At 36.1% G+C, this 21,433-nt stretch overlaps 1 protein-coding gene across 2 annotated transcripts in view; it reads right to left on the minus strand.

Moving 5' to 3' along the window:
- Positions 1–435: 435 nt before the first annotated feature.
- Positions 436–21,433, minus strand: part of HNMT (histamine N-methyltransferase) — a 45,766-nt gene continuing 24,768 nt past the window's right edge. For both annotated transcript variants that reach the window (XM_044242559.1, XM_044242558.1), the window contains exons 4-7: positions 12,051–12,158; positions 10,882–11,012; positions 7,172–7,265; positions 436–886 (exon numbers count right to left, since the gene is read on the minus strand). In XM_044242559.1, coding sequence (XP_044098494.1) covers positions 531–886; positions 7,172–7,265; positions 10,882–11,012; positions 12,051–12,158 — 689 coding nt within the window. In that variant the 3' untranslated portion in view covers positions 436–530. The remainder of the gene's footprint in view (positions 887–7,171; positions 7,266–10,881; positions 11,013–12,050; positions 12,159–21,433) is intronic.

Raw genomic sequence — 21,433 nt, forward strand, 5'->3', positions numbered from 1 at the left:
TTTATTAATATTTTATTAATATTTTAGGAAATTCCAGTACAATAAACAAATGGAAAGGATTTTCTTGTCAATAAGCTAGTGAAACTTAGTTGTCTCATTTTTATAGCCTAGGTGGTATTTAGCCTGATGTGGCCTCTTGATATGGGGAAGGAATGGGATAAAAATAATAGTATCCTATATGATATGCATGGAAATCTGAGAATGTCTTGCAATTTTCTAGATTTTATATATGAGACAATGCTCTATTTATATTGGGATGTGTTTATAATTTTAATACAGAAGTAAATGATCAACAGTATTCAAAATGTAATTTTTTAAAAAGATTTTATTTATTTATTTGACAGACAGAGATCACAAGCAGGCAGAGAGAGAGGAGGAAGCAGTCCCGCCGCTGAGCAGAGAGCCTCATGTGGGGCTCGATCCCAGAACCCTGGGATCATGACTTGAGTCTTAGGCAGAGGCTTTAATCCACTGAGCCACCCAGGTGCCCCCAAAATATAATTTTTTGAATACATCTTCATGATTAATATTTATGCCTCAACCACTATGAAACTCAGACTATTATTAAAAAGAACTTTTCCCTCCTTCTTTACACTGAACTCAGACTCTTGCAGATCTTTCATAATTTCTGCTTTGAGATCAGGTGGTGCTGTTGTATTAAAGTTGCAGGTTTCTGTCAAAAAATCACAAAGCAGTTCTCCATTTTCATTGCCATCAATAAAACAATCAGATATGTCCATGGTGGACAGAAGGTCATAACACTCATACTTAATCCCCAGTTTATCCAGCATCTGAGTGAGGTCAGACGATGTGACATACTGACAGAGGTCATCCTGAGGTAAGCGGGATCCATACTTTTTCCACAGCTTGTTCCAGCCACTGATTCCTGTGTGATAAAACAAAGCTCATGCTTTTACTTATTCTTCTTTTCATTTCCCTTCTCTGCCAGGAAGTATACTACATGCTTAGAATAAAGCAGCCAATAAATATTCTTGCCTTTGGGTAGCTTAATTTAAGAGGTACATAGAAGGGGGAAAGAAAGCTAAATATACAAGTAAATAAATCACATATCAGATGGTGCTAAGTACTAATGAAAAACAAATCAGAACAAGGAATAAGGAGAGTCAAAGAGTTGGATGGGCTGTTGTTTATATACGGTGGTCACAGAAACTCTCAATAATAATGTGACATTTGAGCAGAGATATGTGAACAAGCCATGTAGATATGAGAGGGAAGATTACCTTAGGTAGAGAAAAGAGCAACTACAAAGGACCTGAGGCGAGAGCATGCTTGTCATGTTAAGAACTGGCCATAAATCAGTGAGATCTGAAATCAGTGAGCAAAGGGGAAAGTAGAAGAAGATAAAGTTGGATGAGTGGTGGAGGGAGTGGGTAGGGTACCATATCACATGGAGTGAGATGGGAAGTCACTATTGTGTTATCTGAAAGAACTTTCTGGAACATATTCTGTATCTGCATTGTCCAATATGGTAGCCAGTAACCATCTATGGCTAAGGAACATTTGAACTGTGACTGGTATGACCAAGGAAATGAATTTTAAGATTTACTTCACTGCAATTCATTTACATATCAATTTCAGTAGTCAATGTGGCTTTTATATTGAGCAACACAACATTAGAGTGACTTAACCTGATTTATATTTTAATAAGGTTAACTGGTCACACAGATGAGAATAGACTATAGGACCATAAGGGTGGAAACAGGGAGAACAGTAAGGAGGTTATGAAAATAATCTGGGTGACAGGTGATGGTAAATTGGAGTAGCTAGCTTTTGGAAGTAATGAGAAGTGGTTGGATTTCTTTTATATTATGCTCATAGATACAATGAGATTTGCCAACAATTTGGATTTTGGGTATGAGTGAAAATGGAGTCAGTGACCCAATGATTCTGGCCCAAGCACCTGAAAAGAGAGAATTGCCATTATGGGAAATGGGAAGAATGAGGGAGGAACAGTTTTAAATGTATCAATATGTCAAGTTTTGTCCCCAGCTTTAGAAGATGTTTTAGTAATGTTTATTGTGTTTAATGGATAACGTGGCCCAGTGTAGAAGCTAAGAGATGCAGCCTCTGAGGGAGAGAGACACAGGTTGGAATGTACTTCTGACACTTCATGAATAAGATGAGATTTGTTTGTTAGTCTCTGAGAACCTCAGTTTTCTGATCCATGAAGGGGGATAACCGTACATACCTCAAATGCAACTGCAAGTACTAAATGAGATAATTTAAGTGAATTGTTGTACAATGCTAAGCACATAGCAGATGGGTAATAAGTACTCACAAAATAAATGAACATTATATGGAGTTGGTTTGATAATGTATTTTCACTGGTTGTAATCTTGAGACTATGAAAAAGCAAACTTGCTGTTTGGAAATCTCTAATACTAATACCTCAACAGAAATAAGCATCTATTTGTGGACCCTCTAATACCTGCATATAATAATGGGATGTCACATACCCAATTAATATTTATCAATTGATACAATGTAGTAGAGGGCCTCTAAAGCCAACTGCCTAAGTATGAAGCCTGGCTTTTCCTCTGACTAGCTTTATGAAGCTTCCCCTCAGTTTTATCACCTGCAAAAAGGGATAAATACAGAATTTATAGCATAAAATTGGGGTAAGAAAAAGTAAAGGAACGAAGAACCATGACTGGCAAACAAAGTAAATAAACATTGTTCAAGTATTAGGAAATTAAGTTGGACTTGGCAAAGCAATGTAAGAGAGAACCTGTATTCCAGGATTAATAGTGAAGATTTCAAAGGCTTGAGGTTTTTGGGTTTCCAAACCTCTTTTACGGTCTAATGAAGTAATTGACTCTCCAGCATAATACACAAACAATAAATACCCATACCGTTATGCATATAATTATTGGCTGTTCAAAGAACCCTGGCCCTCATCCATGGATTGGGCTAAAGTCTCCTGATTGAACTCAACAAAAGGGACTAACCGAGGAGAAAAAGGTAAAATTTAAATAGCTTAGATAACTGACATTCAACTAATATTTCAGAAGAGGGAGTAATAACCGCAGGGTACGCTCTAGAGGGTAAAATTGGAATGAAGCAGAAAAAAACAAAACCTCAGTCTAATGGGAAAAAAAAATAGGGTCATGAGTCTATATTAAAAAATCTTTTATTACACAGACAGTGATTATCTGCCCAAATAAGAATATGACTACAAATAAGACTTTATGAGAAAATAAATATTTCAGTGGTTGAAAAGAGGCTCTATTATCATTATTATTTTTATTTTTAACCTGACAAAGACAAAAAAAAAAAAATAACCAAATACTGATTGCAGAAATTTTACTGGTGTCAGTGTTGTGTGACTCGGTGCCATTTCTGAGCTGAGCAATTATACACTTTCTAACTGATGAATTATCATAATGGCTCTCGGTGGGCACAACATATGGTGTTACTTTTGTTTCCAACATGATATAAACCAGATTTTTTTTCTCATTGTATTAAAAATAACACACCATGATTTGCCTCCTTCCTTAGTCAGGTAAAAAGAGGGATGAACTAAAAAGTGGTGTCTCCTTCTGGCAAAACCCCCTTAACCAGAGAAGTTACATTTTAACCAGCAACTCTCAAAATTAATGCCTGGCTACTACATTTGGGGAAAGACATGCTACTACTGATATTAGTGTGAGACACTCATTTAAAAAATCCACCTCTTTTGTCCTTATTTCTCTTCCTTTTCATCCCCAAATCAAATCTTTTCTCTTTATATAATTAAGAACTTCTGCTTGTTATAATTAAATGAATATTTACTGAGCTGGGCTAGTTCTGTAACTGATACTTACAAACACAGAGAAAAGCCTCTCTTCCCTCAAGCAACACGTATTCTAACAGTAAATGCTGTCATTTAATTCTGATTTCAATTTCTTTTTCTTTTCCTAATGAGTTTCATTTGCCTACCCTTCATAGCTTTTCTCTGCCTATTTCAGCGTGGGTTTTGAGCATGTGTGTGTGTCTCTGTGAATGTTAATCTTCTTTATTGAGTCTTTTACTCCTATTTATTAACCTTTCTTCAAATCTCCAGAACTTTCTATGTTCTCTGATTCCATGTCCATCATGTAGTATGTTTTAGTCAAAATATGCTCTCTCTCTCTTTTTTTTTTTTAAGATTTTATTTATTTATTTGAGAGAGAGACAGTGAGAGAGAGCATGAGCGAGGAGAAGGGCAGATGGAGAAGCAGACTCCTCGTGGAACTGGAAGCCCTATGCAGGACTCGATCCCCAGTCTCTGGGATCATGACTCGAGCCGAAGGCAGTCGTCCAACCAAATGAGCCACCCAAGCATCCCAAAATATGCTCTCTTTTTTTAGACACATTCAGAACTAGTAGTTTAGAATGCTATATGCCCCATATGCCTCTGATAAGGAACTTAGCACACTGCTCCAAGTGTTTACATGCCTCAGTCCTCCACTACATAAGAGCTGCTCCAAAGCAGTGGAAAAGTAATGGAGATAGGAAATCAAAAATTGAACTGGGAGCAGAAGTTTGGGGCAAACAGTGGTTGGTAACATCAGAAGCATGTAAGCATGACTCCCAGGATCCTCAGCAGTCATGGAGCACGGGATGAATGACCCAAGTTACTTGAAATAAGGGATCCCATCATTTTTCCTGGATTTGCAAGAGTTATGAGTGATCCCTTAAGACTGGGGAATCTGGAGACATTCACTTTATACTACATTGATGACAATTTCAGTATATTGACAATTTTATTTACCTTTTCCTTTACTGAAAAAGGAAACTATATTGAACAAGGTGGCTTACTTTTTATTATGTATATTTAATTAATTTCCTTCCTTAATAACTCTTCTGATAGAGGCAATAAAGCTGTAACTTTTAGCCTTAGGAGAGAATTGGAAAGTCCAAAATAAAATGCCTAAATTTATCTTCTCCTTTTGTTAAGTGGTTCTTTAAAAAGAAATGTACGTATGATATTTTTCTTGTAGCTGCACAACTCTCTTCTAAGAAAAGTGCATGTGATGAAGGCAAGGGGTCACTGGAGTCCCTTTAATCATTGGACATTTGTTATTTGTTCTATTCTTATGTATAGGAACAATGTCTATGAGTAGTGTTGTCCTCTTTGGGATACCTGTCTCCCATGCTGAATACAGTAATGAAGAGGGGTTTTTTTACTGCATAAACAAAAAGTTAGCAAAATATTTCCACCATCGAACTACCTTGACTGAGTAATTTTGACTCAAAATACTTTTTAAGAAAAGGCTAACTGATATTTGAATCTTTATTACATTTCTTTGATTTTTTCCCTGTGAATAGATATATACATAGTATATATGAAACATATATATGCATAGATGCAATATAATATAGGTATGATCATCTAGAAATAGCCCTTGAATAAACTAAGACTCACAGACCACATTCACACAGCTAGGAAATGCCTCAGCATTCTTGTTGCATGTATCATCATATATTTCACTGCACCTGTTTTGGTCTGAACATTTCTTGATGCCAATATACTATGGGTTGTATTAGTGTAATTCAAGAGATAGCTAGCAGAATACTGTATTCATAAGGGCACTTAGCCAGGTCTCAGTTGTTTGTATAGACTACTCATGTCACTTTCTAAATCTTAGGCTGGATTTTCCTCTTGGTAGAAATATAGAAAACTGCTTTCTGACACTGAAATACTTAACTTCTGAAATATTTAAGAATAAACCAAATATAAATAAGAGTGGATCTTCTATTTATATGAAATACATCCTAAAATATGGATGAATTATTATTTCTATTGGTAACACTTTTCTTTATTATTGATACAGATTATCAAGAATAGACTGCCCTCATTGGTCACAACTAAGTTTTCTTTTGTATTCCTAAATGTAGTATAATGGCTTTACCCAAGTGTCTTGATTTAGATGGAGGTTAATAAGAAGCATCCAGTTTACATGAGCCCTTCTAAATGGGGAGATAGAACTCTCCCACATAAATGAGTATTTTTAATTAACCAACAGATAAAAATAGTATATCAAAATGTTCTTTAGGGAAGAGGTTGTATGCAGGAACTCTCATCTGCAAAACTCCCACATGAGTTCAAACCTAGAATTACAGGCAACAACCTTGTTTGCCATCCTTAAAGTCATTCCTCATATTTAAGAACTGATGAATTTTGTGACATATGGTTTTGAGTATGGGGTCTGGTATAAACTTAGGAAGACAGAGATTGTTGTATATCTAGAATCAATCAGCCTAGCACTGTGTATACAATCCATGAAGATTACTAAATGAAAGAAGTAATGAATTAATGAACTCAAGAATGTCAGTGTCTCATTTATTAACATGTTTACTTCTCTATGTGGTACTTATTATATACTGGAAGCAATGTGGTACTTATTATATACTGGAAGCAATGTGGTACTTATTATATACTGGAAGCAACATGACATGATCAATTACCCTCTTTTGCAAATAAGACAGTAATACAAAACAATTGAACAATTTTTGGTAGTTATTTGAGAAAATCAACCATGAACAATATTGATAGGTTCTAGAAATGTAAATTAATCAAATATGAAGGTATCCCAAATATTTAAACCTTTATTTATGTATTAATAAACATCACAGAAGGGAAAGAAACATTCAAGAAACAAAAAGGAGGGACGCCTGGGTGGCTCGGTGAGTTAAAGCCTCTGCTTTCCGCTCAGGTCCTGATCCCAGGGTTTGGGATCAAGCCGAGCAGAAAGCCTGCTTCCCCCTCTCTCTCTGCCTGCCTCTCTGCCTACTTGTGATCTCTCTCTGTCAAATAAATAAAATCTTTAAAAAAAAAGAAAAGAAACAAAAAGGAGGTAAACAGAAATATTTGCTATTTTTGGCCTCGTTAAAAAAATTCGTATTAGTGGTATTTGCTCTACATTGTATAAAAAAAAATTTATATATAGACAATAAAGACAAATTTTACCAAGGAAAAGGAATAAATAGATATTTAATTCCACTGGACACCCTAAATTGATAGCTGTTGTGCAGAACTTTCCTAATACTGTGTTAAAGGACTATGCTTAGAAGCCAAGTCAAGAATTTCAAATGAAGACAAAATATTGCAGCTGCCTTCAAACACATATATCCAAGCACATAGGCACTATTACTATTTTAAAATTCAGGGTGAATGTAAATAATTTACCTGACACAAGAATAATCAGCATCTTAGCATTGGTAGCTAAGAGACTGTGGAAGAATTTCAGGGTAGCCGGGATATCTTTTACATAATACAGCATCTAGAAATGAAAGAGAAGAGAAATTAGACACTTTTATATGTCAATTTTTTTGTTACTTGGGTTAGATATTCTTTAGAAAGAATGATTTTCAAGTTGAGAGGTTGGGTTTTTTTTTCCATTTTATTTTATTTCTTTTCAGTGTTCCAGAATTCGTTGTTTATGCACCATACCCATACTCCATGCAGTACGTGCCCTCCATAATACCCACCACCAGGTCCCCCTCCCTTCCGAAACCCTCAGTTTGTTTCTCAGAGTCCACTGTCTCTCATGATCTGTCTCGTCCTTCGATTTCCCCCAACTCACTTCTCTTCTCTTATCTCCCAATGTCCTCCGTGCTATTCCTTATGCTCCATAAGTCAGTGAAACCATATAATAACTGACTCTCTCTGCTTGACTTATTTCACTCAGCATAATCTCTTTCAGTCCCATCCATGTTGATACAGAATTTGGGTATTCATCCTTTCTGATGGAGGCATAATACTCCATTGTATATATGGACCATATCTTCTTTATCCATTCATCTGTTGAAGGGCAGCTTGGCTCTTTCCACAGTTTGGGGACTGCAGCCATTGCTGCTATGAACATTGGGGTAGAGACGGCCCTTCTTTTCACTACATCAGTATCTTTGGGGTAAATACCCAGTAGTGCAAATGCAGGATCATAGGGAAGCTCTATTTTTAATTTCTTAAGGAATTTCCACACTGTTTTCCAAAGTGGCTGAACCAACTTGCATTCCCACCAGCAGCGTAAGAGGGGTCCCCTTTCTCCACATCCTCTCCAACACATTTTGTTTACTGTCTTGTTAATTTTGGCCATTCTAACTGGTGTAAGGTGGTATCTCAATGTGGTTTTGATTTTAATCTCCCTGATTGCTAATAAGAGTTTTACTCAACAAAACACTTTAAGAAGAAGATATTCACAAATGACAATAAAAAGGGCTGATATCCAAGATCTATAAAGAACTCCTCAAACTCAACACACACAAAACAGATAATCTTTTCAAAAAATGGGCGGAAGACATGAACAGACACTTCTCTAAAGAAGCCATGCAAATGGCTAACAGACACATGAAAAAATGTTCACCATCATTAGCCATCAGAGAGATTCAAATCAAAACCATATTAAGTGGTTCCCACCTTACACCAGTTAGAATGGCCAAAATTAACAAGACTATGGTATTTGTTCAATTATAGCCAAAGAGTTTTAAATTTACTTTTTCTGGTTTAAATAACAGAGACATTTATAGCTGGAGATACTTCGTCTCTACTCCACATTGGGACATTGATTCTATGCTTGCTCTATATTTTGTGAATTGTAGTTCTGGGAGAAGATGGTGCTGGCACCATAAAAACAGACCCCATTTCATGGAACTCTGCTTTAAAATTAAGCCCTTTGCACTAGCTTTCCCATATGCTCACAGATGCTTTTTATAAATCACAGAAAATATGGCAGTCTCTGATACTGACAGATTCTCTAGGAAAACGGACTGAATAAAGCATGAGATTACATCCCTGGTTACAGGGTGCTGAGGGTCAACTCACCCTTTTTTTTAATAACTCTGGACCATTCTCTGATGAAATACAGGGAGAGGTCTTTCCACTCAACAAGGCATAGCCTAGAATTATACATTGGCAGTGGAAAATTTTCCCCAAAGGCTTCCTTTGCTTCCCTGGAATCTACCCCCACAGATACTTCTTATATCTCATCTCCATCTCTCTTGGCAAGAGTTTAATTTCTATGTAGATGCCTATGATAGAATTTATTACATTAAGTAAACACAACTTGAACTTTGCCCCTCTCACATGAATGAATGAAATAAAATGACGGGATGCCTGGGTGGCTCAGTGGGTTAAGCCTCTGCTTTCAGTTCTGGTCATGGTCCCGGGATCCTGGAATCAAGCCCTACATTGGGCTCTCTGCTCAGCGGGGACCCTGCTTCCCCTTCTCTCTCTGCCTGCTTCTATGCCTACTTGTGATATCTCCCTCTCTCTCTGTCAAATAAATAAATTAATTAATTAAAAAAAAATTTAAAAAAAAGAAATAAAATGGAGCTGAACATGGCCTATGCTACTTTGGGGCCATATTTAGTATCATGTCATTCCATGCTGTTCACAACAGGGATAGATACGCAGATACATAATCCATAAGACAGCTAACAGTCTATGATGTAACCTGGCTAAAAAGAGGCAGTGGGCCATAACAGATGCTCTGAAATTTGATCTAATAGATACTAAGATTCTCTGAAGTTGACTGTGAATATTAAGCTGAAAGAATGTCATGAGAGTGTTAAGACTATAAGGAACAATGAAATGACAAAGACATAACACGGGGAAAATGTGAGCTAGACAGGGAGGAAGGTAGAGAAATAGAACAGTAATGCAGAGGAAGTAGTGTTCTAAGAAAGAAGGAAGATGCATGGAAATTTGGAGAGAAATAGGAGAATGATCTCTGAATCTGCAACATTTTATAACAGGTAAAGAATGGGATCCAGAGCACAAGTGGAGGTACTGGTTTTTGATAAAAGGAGGCCCTAGTAATAAGATGAAAGACAGAGATGGTGGGTACAGATGCAGTTGTGTTTATAAATTTGGAGGGTGAAAGATGACTTTCCATTGGATGATTTTTCTTTTTGCTATACAGTATGAAGTGAGGTCATCATCTGGGAATGAGTGGTGATGAAGGGGTTACAGGAAGTATAAGGAGAGAGAGGGATGTATGAAATAGTTATATGAGGAGGGAGGAAATTAAGTCTAATAGAGAACATTGTAGGCTTGATGGGCAATATAAGTACTCCCTTATAGGTAAATGATTTTGTCAGCTAGGAGAACAGAGGTGTAGTATTGCTTGGATATACCAATGTTAGAGTCATTTCTTCCTTTGATTTCTTAAAGGTTTAACCCTTTGGGATGACTGTACTTGTGGACTACAGAAAGATGTCTCTTACTGTTATATTGGTATTTCTAAAATATACATCTTCTAATGGTAGACAACATCCAAAGTCTATACACCTATATGCTATCCAGAAATATCAGTGATTCTCATAAATCCATCCCATAACATCTAATGAATGGTCACCCCCTTTCCAAGAAACCCTTTAGTATATTTCCAAGAAATATACTATCAGTGTTGGATCATGGAAATATATTCCTACTGAATGACTGACATAAGTAAACTTTATCAACCTAAGAATGATCTAACCTTCCCCTTCTGTCACATGCACACTAACCATGTCATCAAAGAAGGGAAAGGAATGGATTCAGAAAAACTCTGGACATTGGTCCATCCAGACCATTAGAGCTGTGCTAAGATATGTGACACTCTACTCTCCTCAAAACTATCTATGAACTTCCAATCCTACAAAAATTAATTAAGCCAACACTGAGAAAAAAATCAGTAACAGGTGTGGAGTATAAAAAAACCAGGCTTTTTGAATGTTACAGAGAATCTCTCAGTCCTATCAACATCTTTATCCTCAATTTGGATGGATAATGTTCACTTGTAAAATCAGAAATCAGATTTTCATTTTTCTTCCTGAAGATAGAATATTAGGTATTCTTCACACATATTTCTGAAAAAAAAAGTCTCCTGAGAATATATAACAATAAATATTTCTTACCTGAATCATATGAATAAAGTCCCACTTCTGAAATTCTTTTTTCTCCATGATTCTATTTTGATATTCAGATGATGTCTCCTTATGCCAAGCAAACTTTATGTTCTCGAGGTTTGATGTCTTGGCTACAAGCTCTAAAATACAGAAAAGAGATGGCACACCATCAATTTTAATTGCAAATGTAGAATCCATTTCCATTTCGAATTTTAATGCAATCAATGTTATATACATAACAGATATAAAGCACATTTTTCTTTTTTATGTAGCTCTGGAAGACCAGAGAGTTCATCCTGATTTTTTTCTAGTATTAAATGAAATTAGGGAAGAAAGAAAGAGTCAATAAGAAATAATTATGAGAATGCTGATCAGATATTGGTTGCATTTTATCAGTATTAATGGGAAATCAACTGGTGAATTTTATCAGTGGAAAACAAATGATATGTTTCTGTAACCCAGGAGTCAGCAGACCATGGCCCATGGACCATATCTGGCTCACTACCTATTTCTAGACTGCAAACTAAAAACATATACTATTGCACTTTCTGACTTTATGCCTGTTTTGCATATCTCATGCTGTTAGATTTTTAAACGGTTGAAGGAAAAATCAAAAGAATAATATTTCATAAAATGTGAAAATGATATAAAAATCAAACATTAGTATTTATAAATAAAGTTTTATTGGAACCTATGAACACTCAGTTTGTCAGCATCATCTGTGACTGCCGTGGTGCTACAGTAGGAGAGTTGACTAATGTGAGAGAGATCATGTGGCCTAAAAATATTTAGAGTGTGTATTTGTGTATTTTTTCAGAGAGGTTTGCTGACTCCTGCTATATATAATCCATTAAACACAAACCATTTAAGAGCAAGGGTTCTGTTTAAATATTTCTGAATGAATTAATGACTCTGTCTCTAAGAATAAACATCAAAAATAGTAGCTGATCACCAGGGAATAGAAGAATCAGTACAAAAAGAAATCTAATTATTCATTGTTCATATTTCTGAGGTGTTAGTCATGTCTTCCAAGAAAACAAATTAAATATGTTCTTTTCCCAACAAGCTTACAAAGAACATACCACAGTAACTATGTTGTTAATGAGTGAGGGGACAAATTTGGGACGATAAGCCTTTCAGGATAGGATTTTACATAGAGCACCATAGCATACATATACCTTTGTACTTGGCAATTTGCTCAGCACTTGGCTCAACAACTTCATTGTTGATATGAATTCCTGGATGTTGAATCTGCACTTTGGAAAGAATTTGAAGATCAATTTCACCTAGAAGACAAGCATATGGAACATATAATATAAGTCCAGTAAGAAATGATGAAGATAAATCTGATGTAGCGTATTATCTGTCTTACTTGTACTAGGAAAACCCAACATATATAAAGAATAATGTTCAACTGTGGCAATGTTCAACCCTGCCACATTGTCTGATGCAGACAGCTAGGTTATAAGTAGGAATGATAATACGACTTAAGGAGGGCTATGATTGTTATTCCTTCTTTCATACATATAACTTTTATTTATCATCTATTACCACATTTTTTTACTAAAGATTTTATTAATTTATTTGACAGAGAGGGATCACAAGTAGGCAGAGAGGCAGGCAGAGGGGTGGAGGGAAAGCAGACTCCCTGCTGAGCGAGAGCCTGATCTGGGACTCGATCCTAGGATGCTGAGATCATGACCCAAGCCAAAGGTAGAGGCTTAACCCACTGAGCCATCCAGGTGCCCTATTATCATATTATGTTAAATCTAAGATGCCATTGATTATAAGACTCAGTCAACTCTTCTTTTTGTGTCACTAGATTAGAAAAACACTGAAAGATGTATCCCAAATTCAGAGCTGCTAAAATATATTTTTTTAAATGTACCTGAGAATTGATAAACTAGGTCACACCAGAACCATATAAAAATATGTCAGAAGAAAAATGTGATAGGCATTAAAAAAAGATACAAAAAGAGGTCGGACATCCACTTTCAAATACACCATGGTCTAGTGGAAGACACAGGCATGAAAGGAACCCTGTTGGGTTGAGCCATGGTGGGAAAAGGAAAGGAGATGGTGAGGAAAAGGATAGGAGGAGAGGTGAGAGAAGTGAAAGCCTTATGGAGGGAGACCATTCTTGAGCTCTGTGTTACTAGTTAAAGGGAAGTTAGCTCAGAGACTTCTGGGAGAATGAGGAATTGCAGGTAGACAGGACAGCAAGATAGAGACATAAAGTCAGGGAACAGAATGCTATATATGGACTACTGGCACTCAGAATTTTGGAATATTCAGTAAGTCAGGACCTCCTAGGAAAACTTGAGTCCAGTAGGTAAAATGGAAAGGAGGTTATGGCAAAATAGATATATATTCATTAATGCATGCACAAACAATTAATTGCATACTGTGTGTCCAGCACTGTACTAGGTTCTAGCAAATAATGATAGGAAGAACACAGAGATGCCTGTCCTGTTGAAAATTCAGCCTGTAAATGATTGAGTGAGAGAGATGGTGATGTTTGATGGATCTGAGTTTTAAACCTGTCTTCTCCACTTACTAGTTGTATATAACTTTCAGGAATTTTTTTTTTTTACCTCTCCAAGCTGTACTTTCCTCATCAGAAAAATAGCAATAATGATAGTACATAATTTATTCATTGTGAAGGTTCAGTGAGGCAATGCATATAAAACTCAGTGTAAAATAGACACCTAAAAAACAGTAGCTGTTCATTAGTTTTATTGTTATCATTGAGTGCCTCTCTTTGAAAATATCTCCTCTGTCCCTATTGCTGATGCCTCCAACTTAAGTTCTGCACTTTCATTCTTTAAGGTTATGATGCTGACCTTTACTAAAATAGACCTATGTGCTGGTAAGACTAGCCTATGAAAATGATATTAGTGTTTAACATTTTGGTATATATAACATCAACAGAACCTCTACAAGGATAGATATAGTAGGCAACAAAAGCATAAGTTATAAGACTAGGAGGTCTGGAAGAAAGGAAATGAGGAAGATAGATAAATCAGGAACAAAAAGATGCTAAACTAGGAAAAAGGGCAGTCACACAGCACCATGAGAGCCCCAAGTACTGGCAGTAGGAGTTGGTGGGGATGGGGAGGGGAAGGAGTGGTAAGAAAGCTGAAATGGAGGATAAAGGAGCCTATGTGACAATTTTATGGCCTCACCAACATGACACCTTTTATACTTTCTGTAGTAACTCTAGCTGCCACTTATTGGCCACCTACTATTTGTCAAACACTGTGCTTGGCATTTTACTTGGATCATCTCACTTAATCCTGGCCACAGAGTTATCACAAATTCCCACAGTACTATTCCCATTCAGATAAGGTGATTAAAGTAATTTAACACTACTAATATGCCTGAAGTTTAAGGCACATTTTTCTGACTCTAAAGTGGTTGTTCTTCTAACCACTTCATACTAAGAAATAGGAAGATACCAAATACTAGAAGGGCATAAGAAGGGGTTTTTTTCCCCTTTTTTCCAGTAACTATTTTTGAATGATAAAAAATAATAATAATAATTACTAGGGCAAAAGCCTGAGAAGAAAAGTTGTGGACTAATGAGAAATAGATTACAGCTTGTCCCAAAGGACCAGAGGCCAAAAATTCGATTTTTTTCTTCTATCAACCAAGATACATACATTTTAAGACAAAGAACACATGAACAGGGAGGGCAGGGACAAGAAGAGAGGGAAACAGAGAATGTTAAGTAGGCTCCATACCCAGTTGACAGACTGATCTGCACTTGAATTTGCAATCTTGGAACCATGACCAAGAGTCAGACACAACCAACTGAGCCACCTGGGCATTCCCAACCTAGTCATATATTTTAAACAAAAAAAAAAGGAATCACTTCTGAGGATCCCAAATCCAACATTTTAGAACTCAGGAGATTGTATTAATTTTCCTCTTAGGGCTTTATTAGCTCTTCTCCTAAGATGGACCCCAACATGTTTGGTCTACCTAAATGGCAGGATGTATCTAGAATATCCCCAGGGTATATTCTTATATTGCTATTTTCCCAAGAAGTGGAATGTTCTACCACAGTCAGAAACAGCCAGTCCCTCTTTTTAGGGCAATGATGGGGGGCACAATATTAGAATAGCACCTAAGACAAAGAAACCATGGGTTTACCTAAGAACATCTGGACTGTGAGTCTATGTGTGGCCATAAAGTGTCTGTGAATTTTCTGCTGGACCCCTAGCAGAAATGAATGAGCAAAAAAAGGAGATAATGAAACTCTTTCATCAGGAATTAGCACATAGAATCCGTTTCTGTCTTCATGAGTTGAGTAACCACATTTCCTCTTTGCCAGGGGCAGTTCTACTTTTTGCTTGTTAAGCTGGTTTCCCATCTGGTTTTATTCTTGTCCTAAGTTGTTGTTGCTGTTGTTTTTAAATTTTTGACCAAATATCATTATCATTATTATTTTATTTTTACAAATAGTTTTTAATAACTATTTTATAAATTGACCAACATAATAAAAACCTTTTGATAAATATTTTTTAAAATTATAATAATTTTAATTCTTTACCCACTCCCGACAGCTCCCATGCTTAAAAAAAAATTATTTATTTTAGGGAAGGGGGAGAGAGAATTCTCAAGCAGACTCCCCACTAAGTGTAGAGCCTGATGCGGGGCTTGATCCTAGGACCCTGAGATCATGACCTGAGCCAAAGAGAGTCTGATGTTCAACTCCTTATCCATCCAGATGCCCCCACAGCTCTCACTCTTAAAAGTATTCTGGATTTGACAATAAATAATTCTACCATGCTGAAGAGACACTTATTCTCTGGGCTATGTCTATTATTTATAATAGACTGCATTATTTCTTATTAAATAGATTATATAGATAGATGATAGATAGATAGACAGACAGACAGATAGTTGTAGAGATCACCCAAAATATAATACATTCCTTGTTCTCATACCCTACACAGTTGGCTTCCTAGTATCTCTCAGAAATAGGAGACCTGTGTTTAAAAAAATGACTAATGTGAACATCTTCCTCAACAAAAAGAGAATAATAAAGAGTTAGTTCATATGTTCTATAGTATTATGTCCTATAGTCTGTCTTAACATTTAGTTATAAAGTCTTAGCATTTAGTTATAAATATATGTCTTAGCATTTAGTTATAAATATATTTATATATACATAAGACATAAAAATATGTCAGCATTTAGTTATAAATATATTTTTAATACATTACCTATGTTGTTCACTATCCATTCCGTCTCCCAAGATTTGCTCCTTCCTTCTTTCTCCTCAGCTGTGTGTAAATTTCCTGCTAAATGTTTCTTTATTTTTTCCCATTCCTATTAGCAATCCTTGTTCAGTCCCAATTATCTGTGTCTTGGAATTCTGCAAAAATATCCTAAAATTTCACCCTATCTCTGCTGAACTTTCTGTCCCCCAAAGCCATCACTACAACAATCATTCGAAACTCTAAGCTAAGCAAGCCCATCACTTCCCTGCTTAAAACCTTCTGCCTAATCAACTAGATGAAGTCCAAGCTCTTTTTTTTTTTTTTTTTCCCAATTTATTTATTTTCAGAAAAACAGTATTCATTATTTTTTCACCACACCCAGTGCTCCATGCAAGCTGTGCCCTCTATAATACCCACCACCTGGTACCCCAACCTCCCACCCCCCCGCCACTTCAAACCCCTCAGACTGTTTTTCAGAAGTCCAAGCTCTTAAACTGAGCATAGACCACCCTGCCTGCTTCCTAATCTCATCTCTCACAGATTCATGTTTTGAAACTTTTGGCTCCCGGAACCTTGAATTTCTTGCATTTTTACCCTTCTTTCTCCCCCACTGCCCTCCACATACACCATGCTCTTCTGTGCTTTTTGTCTTCTGCCAGGAATCCTTTCCCCTCATTTCTTTACATCATCTAACTCCAACACATCTTGAACTCTTCTACACATGACTAATTACCTTGGAAAACTTTCCCACAGAGCCTGGAAATGGCATCAAAATCCTTCAGACAGAAATGACCCATCAATTGACTGGAGTTTGCAACACAGACAAAACCTTGTGTTCTCTGATATAAATTATTGATTTACTTCACTTACTTTATTCACTAGAAAAGACTTGATTTCAACGAGTTTGTTAGAAAGTATCAAGGACTCTAAAATGCTAGATTGAATGACTGAGCAGGTTTGATCATCAATCACTGTAAAGCATTGTGAGGGGTTATTTGAACTGTAGTACCATGAGTCAGCAATAAGAGATTCAAACAAACAAAAACAAAAACAAATAAAAGGGAAAAAAAGAAAAAAAAAAAAGGAAGGGGATCATTTTTTCTTTCTCAGCTGAATTTTCCTGAGTAGGAGCCCTAACATTATGAATGTGTTCCACTATCAGACATTAAGCATACTAGAAATGCTTTTCAGAGAGCACATAAGCCAAACTAACATGCCAAAAGAATGGGAGAAAGTAAACTAGAAATGAATCAATCAAATAATTCAGAAATTCTCAGCAAATTAAGAGGTAAATGAAAGAAATGTGGAAGCCAACACTTTTATTGTGCATTGCAAAGCCTCCTGGATATCCTAACTTTGAGATCCAAGAAAACAGCATTTACAGAGAAGAAGGCAATACATGTTTATCTCAAAGTCAGTCTCTTATTAGGCATTGTTTGATCGTAATTCTGACAGTTGTAGACTACTTATTTATAACATCTTAAATCTTCAGCTACATAAATGCCAACAGTTGTTGGGGTTAACTAAAGTCTTATTATGTGTTTCCCCTTAAAGGTTTGGAACAAAATCTGCAGTTTCCTATGTCAAATGGAAAAATTATAATGATTTAAAAACTCTATTTTTATATACTATCTTTTTGGAGTCTGTGCATTTTATGATGATGTAATTGATTTTCTCAGTTGGTTAATGTGTAAAACTTGAGCAAAGCTGAGAAAATCCAAATGTGTCAAAATGTTATAGAGTACTTTGTTTTAATATACAGTGTTTAGAAAGATATGCACCAGTTTACAATCACTGGTTATCTCAGGTGGTGGAATTACAGGTTATTTTTCATCCACCCCCCCTTTTTTAAAATTTTCACTCCCGTGACCTTTTCATTACAGAAATGAAAACATGTACCTCCCACTCACTTTCATCCATTTTGCCCATACCCCAACCGCCTTCCTTGGGCAATCACCAGTTTGTTCTCTATATATAGGAGTCTGTTTCTGCTTCACTTGTTTGTTTTGTTTTTGTTTCTATTTTATTTGAAAGTGAAATCATGGGCACCTGGGTGGCTCAGTGAGTTAAAGTCTCTGCCTTTAGCTCAGGTCATGATCCCAGGGTCCTGGGATCAAGCCCAGCATCGGGCTCTCTGCTCAGCAGGGAGCCTGCTTCCCCATCTCTCTCTGCTGTCTCTGCCTACTTGTGATCTCTGTCAAATAAATAAAATCTTAAAAAAAAAAATTAAAAAAATAAAATGAAATCATATGGTATTTGTATTTCTCAGGTTGACTTATTTCACTTAGCATAATCCATGTTGTTGCATATGGCAATATTTTATTCTTTTTTATTGCTGAGCAATATTCCTGTGTTTGTGTTTGTGTTTGTGTGTGTGTGCATGTGTGTATATGTGTACACACATCTTCTTTATGCATTCGTCATTTAGTAGACACTTACATAGCTTCCAAATCGTCACTACTGTAAGTAATGCTGCAATGAACACAGGGATGCATATAGCTTTTCAAGTTAGTTCTTTTGTTTTCTTTAGGTAAATACCCAGAAGTGTAATTACTGAACTATATGGTATTTCTGTTTTTAATTTTTTTGTGGAACCTCCATGCTGTTTCCCATAGTGGCTGCACCAATGTACATTCCCATCAACAGTGCATGAAGATTAGTTTTTCTCCACATCTTTGCCCAGATACTGGCCATTCTGACAGGTGTGAGGTGATATCTCACTGGTGGTCTTGATTTTCAGTTCCCTGATGATGAGTAATGTTGAGCATCTTTTTATGTGTTTGTTAGCCATCTGTATGTCTTCTTTGGAAAATTATTCAAATCCCCTGAGGATTTGAATAGGATTTGAATCCTCAGAGGATTATTCAAATCCTCTCCCACTTTTAATTGGATTATTTGTTTTTTCTTGTGTTGAGTTAGGAGTTCTTTACATAGTTTGGATATTGACCACTCATCAGATACAGGATTTACAAATATCTTTCCCATTCAGTAGGTTGCCTTATTGTTTTGTTGATTGTCTCTTTCACTGTGCAAAACCTTTTTGTTTTGGCACAGTCACAATAGTTTATTTTTGTTTTTGTTTCCCTTGCCTAAGGAGACAGATCCAGAAAAATGTTTCTAAGGCTAATGTCAAGGAGACTACTGACAATATTTTGTTCTAGGAGTTTTAGTATTTCAGGTGTCATATTTAAGCCTTTAATCCATTTTGAATTTAATTTTGTGTATGGTGTAATATGGTGGGTCATCTTTTGTATGCAGCTATCCAGTTTTCCCAGAATCATTTATTTAAGAGATTGCCTTTTCCCCATTGTATATTCCCACCTCATTTCCTGTAGATTAATTGACCATATAAGTGTAGGTTTATTTCTGGACTCTCTATTCTGTTCCATTGATCTATTTTTGTGCCAGTACCATACTGTTTAGATCACTGCCTCCAGCTTTGCTCTCCTTTTCAAACTTGCATTGGCTTTTTGGGGTCTTTACATCCAAATTTTAGAATTGTTTTTTCTAGTTGTTTGAAAAATGCTGTTGGTATTTTGATAGGGATTGCATTAAATGTGTAGATTGTTTTGGGTACTATGAGTATTTTAACAAAATTTCTTCTTCCAATCCATGAGCATGGAATGTCTTTCTATTTCTTTGTATGATCTTCAATTTTCTTTCATCAGTTTTTTATAGTTTTCAGAGTATAAGTATTTTACCTCTTTGGTTAAGTTTTTCCTAGATATCTCATTATATTTGATGTAATTGTAAATGAGATTTTTTTCTTAATTTCTCTTTCTGTTGTTTCGAGTGTATAGGAATGCGAAAGATTTTGTACATGGATTTTGTATCCTGCAACTTTACTGATTTCATCTGGTAAATGAAACTGATAATTCCAGTAAGGTTTTTTGTTTGTTTGTTTGTTTTTTTGGTGGAGTCTTCAGGGTTTTCTATAGAGAGTATCATGTCACTTACAAATTGTGAAAGTTTTACTTCTTTACTGATTTGGATGTCTTTTATTTCTCTTTGTTGTCTGATTGCTGTGGCTAGGACTTTCAGTACTATGTTAAATAAAAGTGGTGAGGTTGGACATTCTTGTCTTATTTCTGACCTTAGGGCAAAGCTCTCAGTTTTTCCCCACTGAGGAAGATATATATCCTTTATTATGCTGAGGTGTGTTCCCTCTAAACCTACTTTATGGAGGGTTTTATCATGGATAGATGTTATACTTTGTCAAATGCTTTTTCTGTATCTATTGAAATAATCATATGGTTTTACCTTTTCTCTTACTGACATTATGTATCACATTGACTGATTTGCAAATACCAAACCACCCTTGCTTCCCAGGAATAAATCATGCTTGATCGTGGTGAATGATTTTTTAAAATGTATTGTTGGATTATGTTTGCTAGTATTTTGTTGAGGACTTTTGCATCTATGTTCCTCAGAGATCTTGGCCTGTAGTTCTCCCTTTTAGTGGTGTCTGTCTGGTTTTGGTATCAGGGTTATGCTGGGCTCATTGAATGAATTTGGAAGTTTTCCTTCCTCCTCCTCCTCCCCCTTCCCCCTTCTCCCCTCATCCTCCTCCTCCTTTTGAATAGTTTGAGAAGAACAGATATTAATTCTTCTTTTTTTATTTGGAGATAATTATTAGCATTTTTAAAAATTTAATTATTTTTTTTTTCAGCATTCCAGAATTCAAAATGATTCGTAGAGTTCACCTGTGAGGCCATGTGGTCCTGGACTTTTGTTTGCTGGCAGTTTTTTTGTTTTTTGGGTTTTTTGTTTTTGTTTTTGTTTTTAATTTATTTGGCAGAGAGCGTTCACAAGTAGGCAGAGAGGCAGGCAGAGAGAGGAGGAAGCAGGCTCCCTACTGAGCAGAGAACCTGATGCGGGGCTCGATTCCAGGACCCTGAGATCATGACCTGAGCCAAAAGCAGAGGTTTTTAACCCACTGAGTCACCCAGGCGCCCCTGCTGGCAGTTTTTTAATTACTGATTCCATCCCTTTGCTGGTTATTGATCTGTTCAAATTTTCTGTTTCTTCTTTTTTTGGTTTAGGTAGTTTATATGTTTCCAGGAATTTATCCATTTCTTGTAGGTCGTCCAGTATGTTACCATATAATTTTTCAATTTATTCTCTTATAATTGTTTGTATATCTGGGTGTTGGTTATTTTGCATCTCTCATTTGTGACTTCATTTGAGTCATTTCTCTTTTTTCTTCATTAAGTATGGTGAGGAGTTGATCAATTTTATTGAATTTTTTTTTCAAAGAAACAGCTCCTGCTTTCATTGATCTGTCCTATTGTGGTTTTAGTTTCTATATCATTTATTTCTGCTCTGATCTTTAT

This window comes from Neovison vison, chromosome 3 (assembly GCF_020171115.1).
Source record: "Neovison vison isolate M4711 chromosome 3, ASM_NN_V1, whole genome shotgun sequence".
NCBI classification, from domain to species: Eukaryota; Metazoa; Chordata; class Mammalia; order Carnivora; family Mustelidae; genus Neogale; species Neogale vison.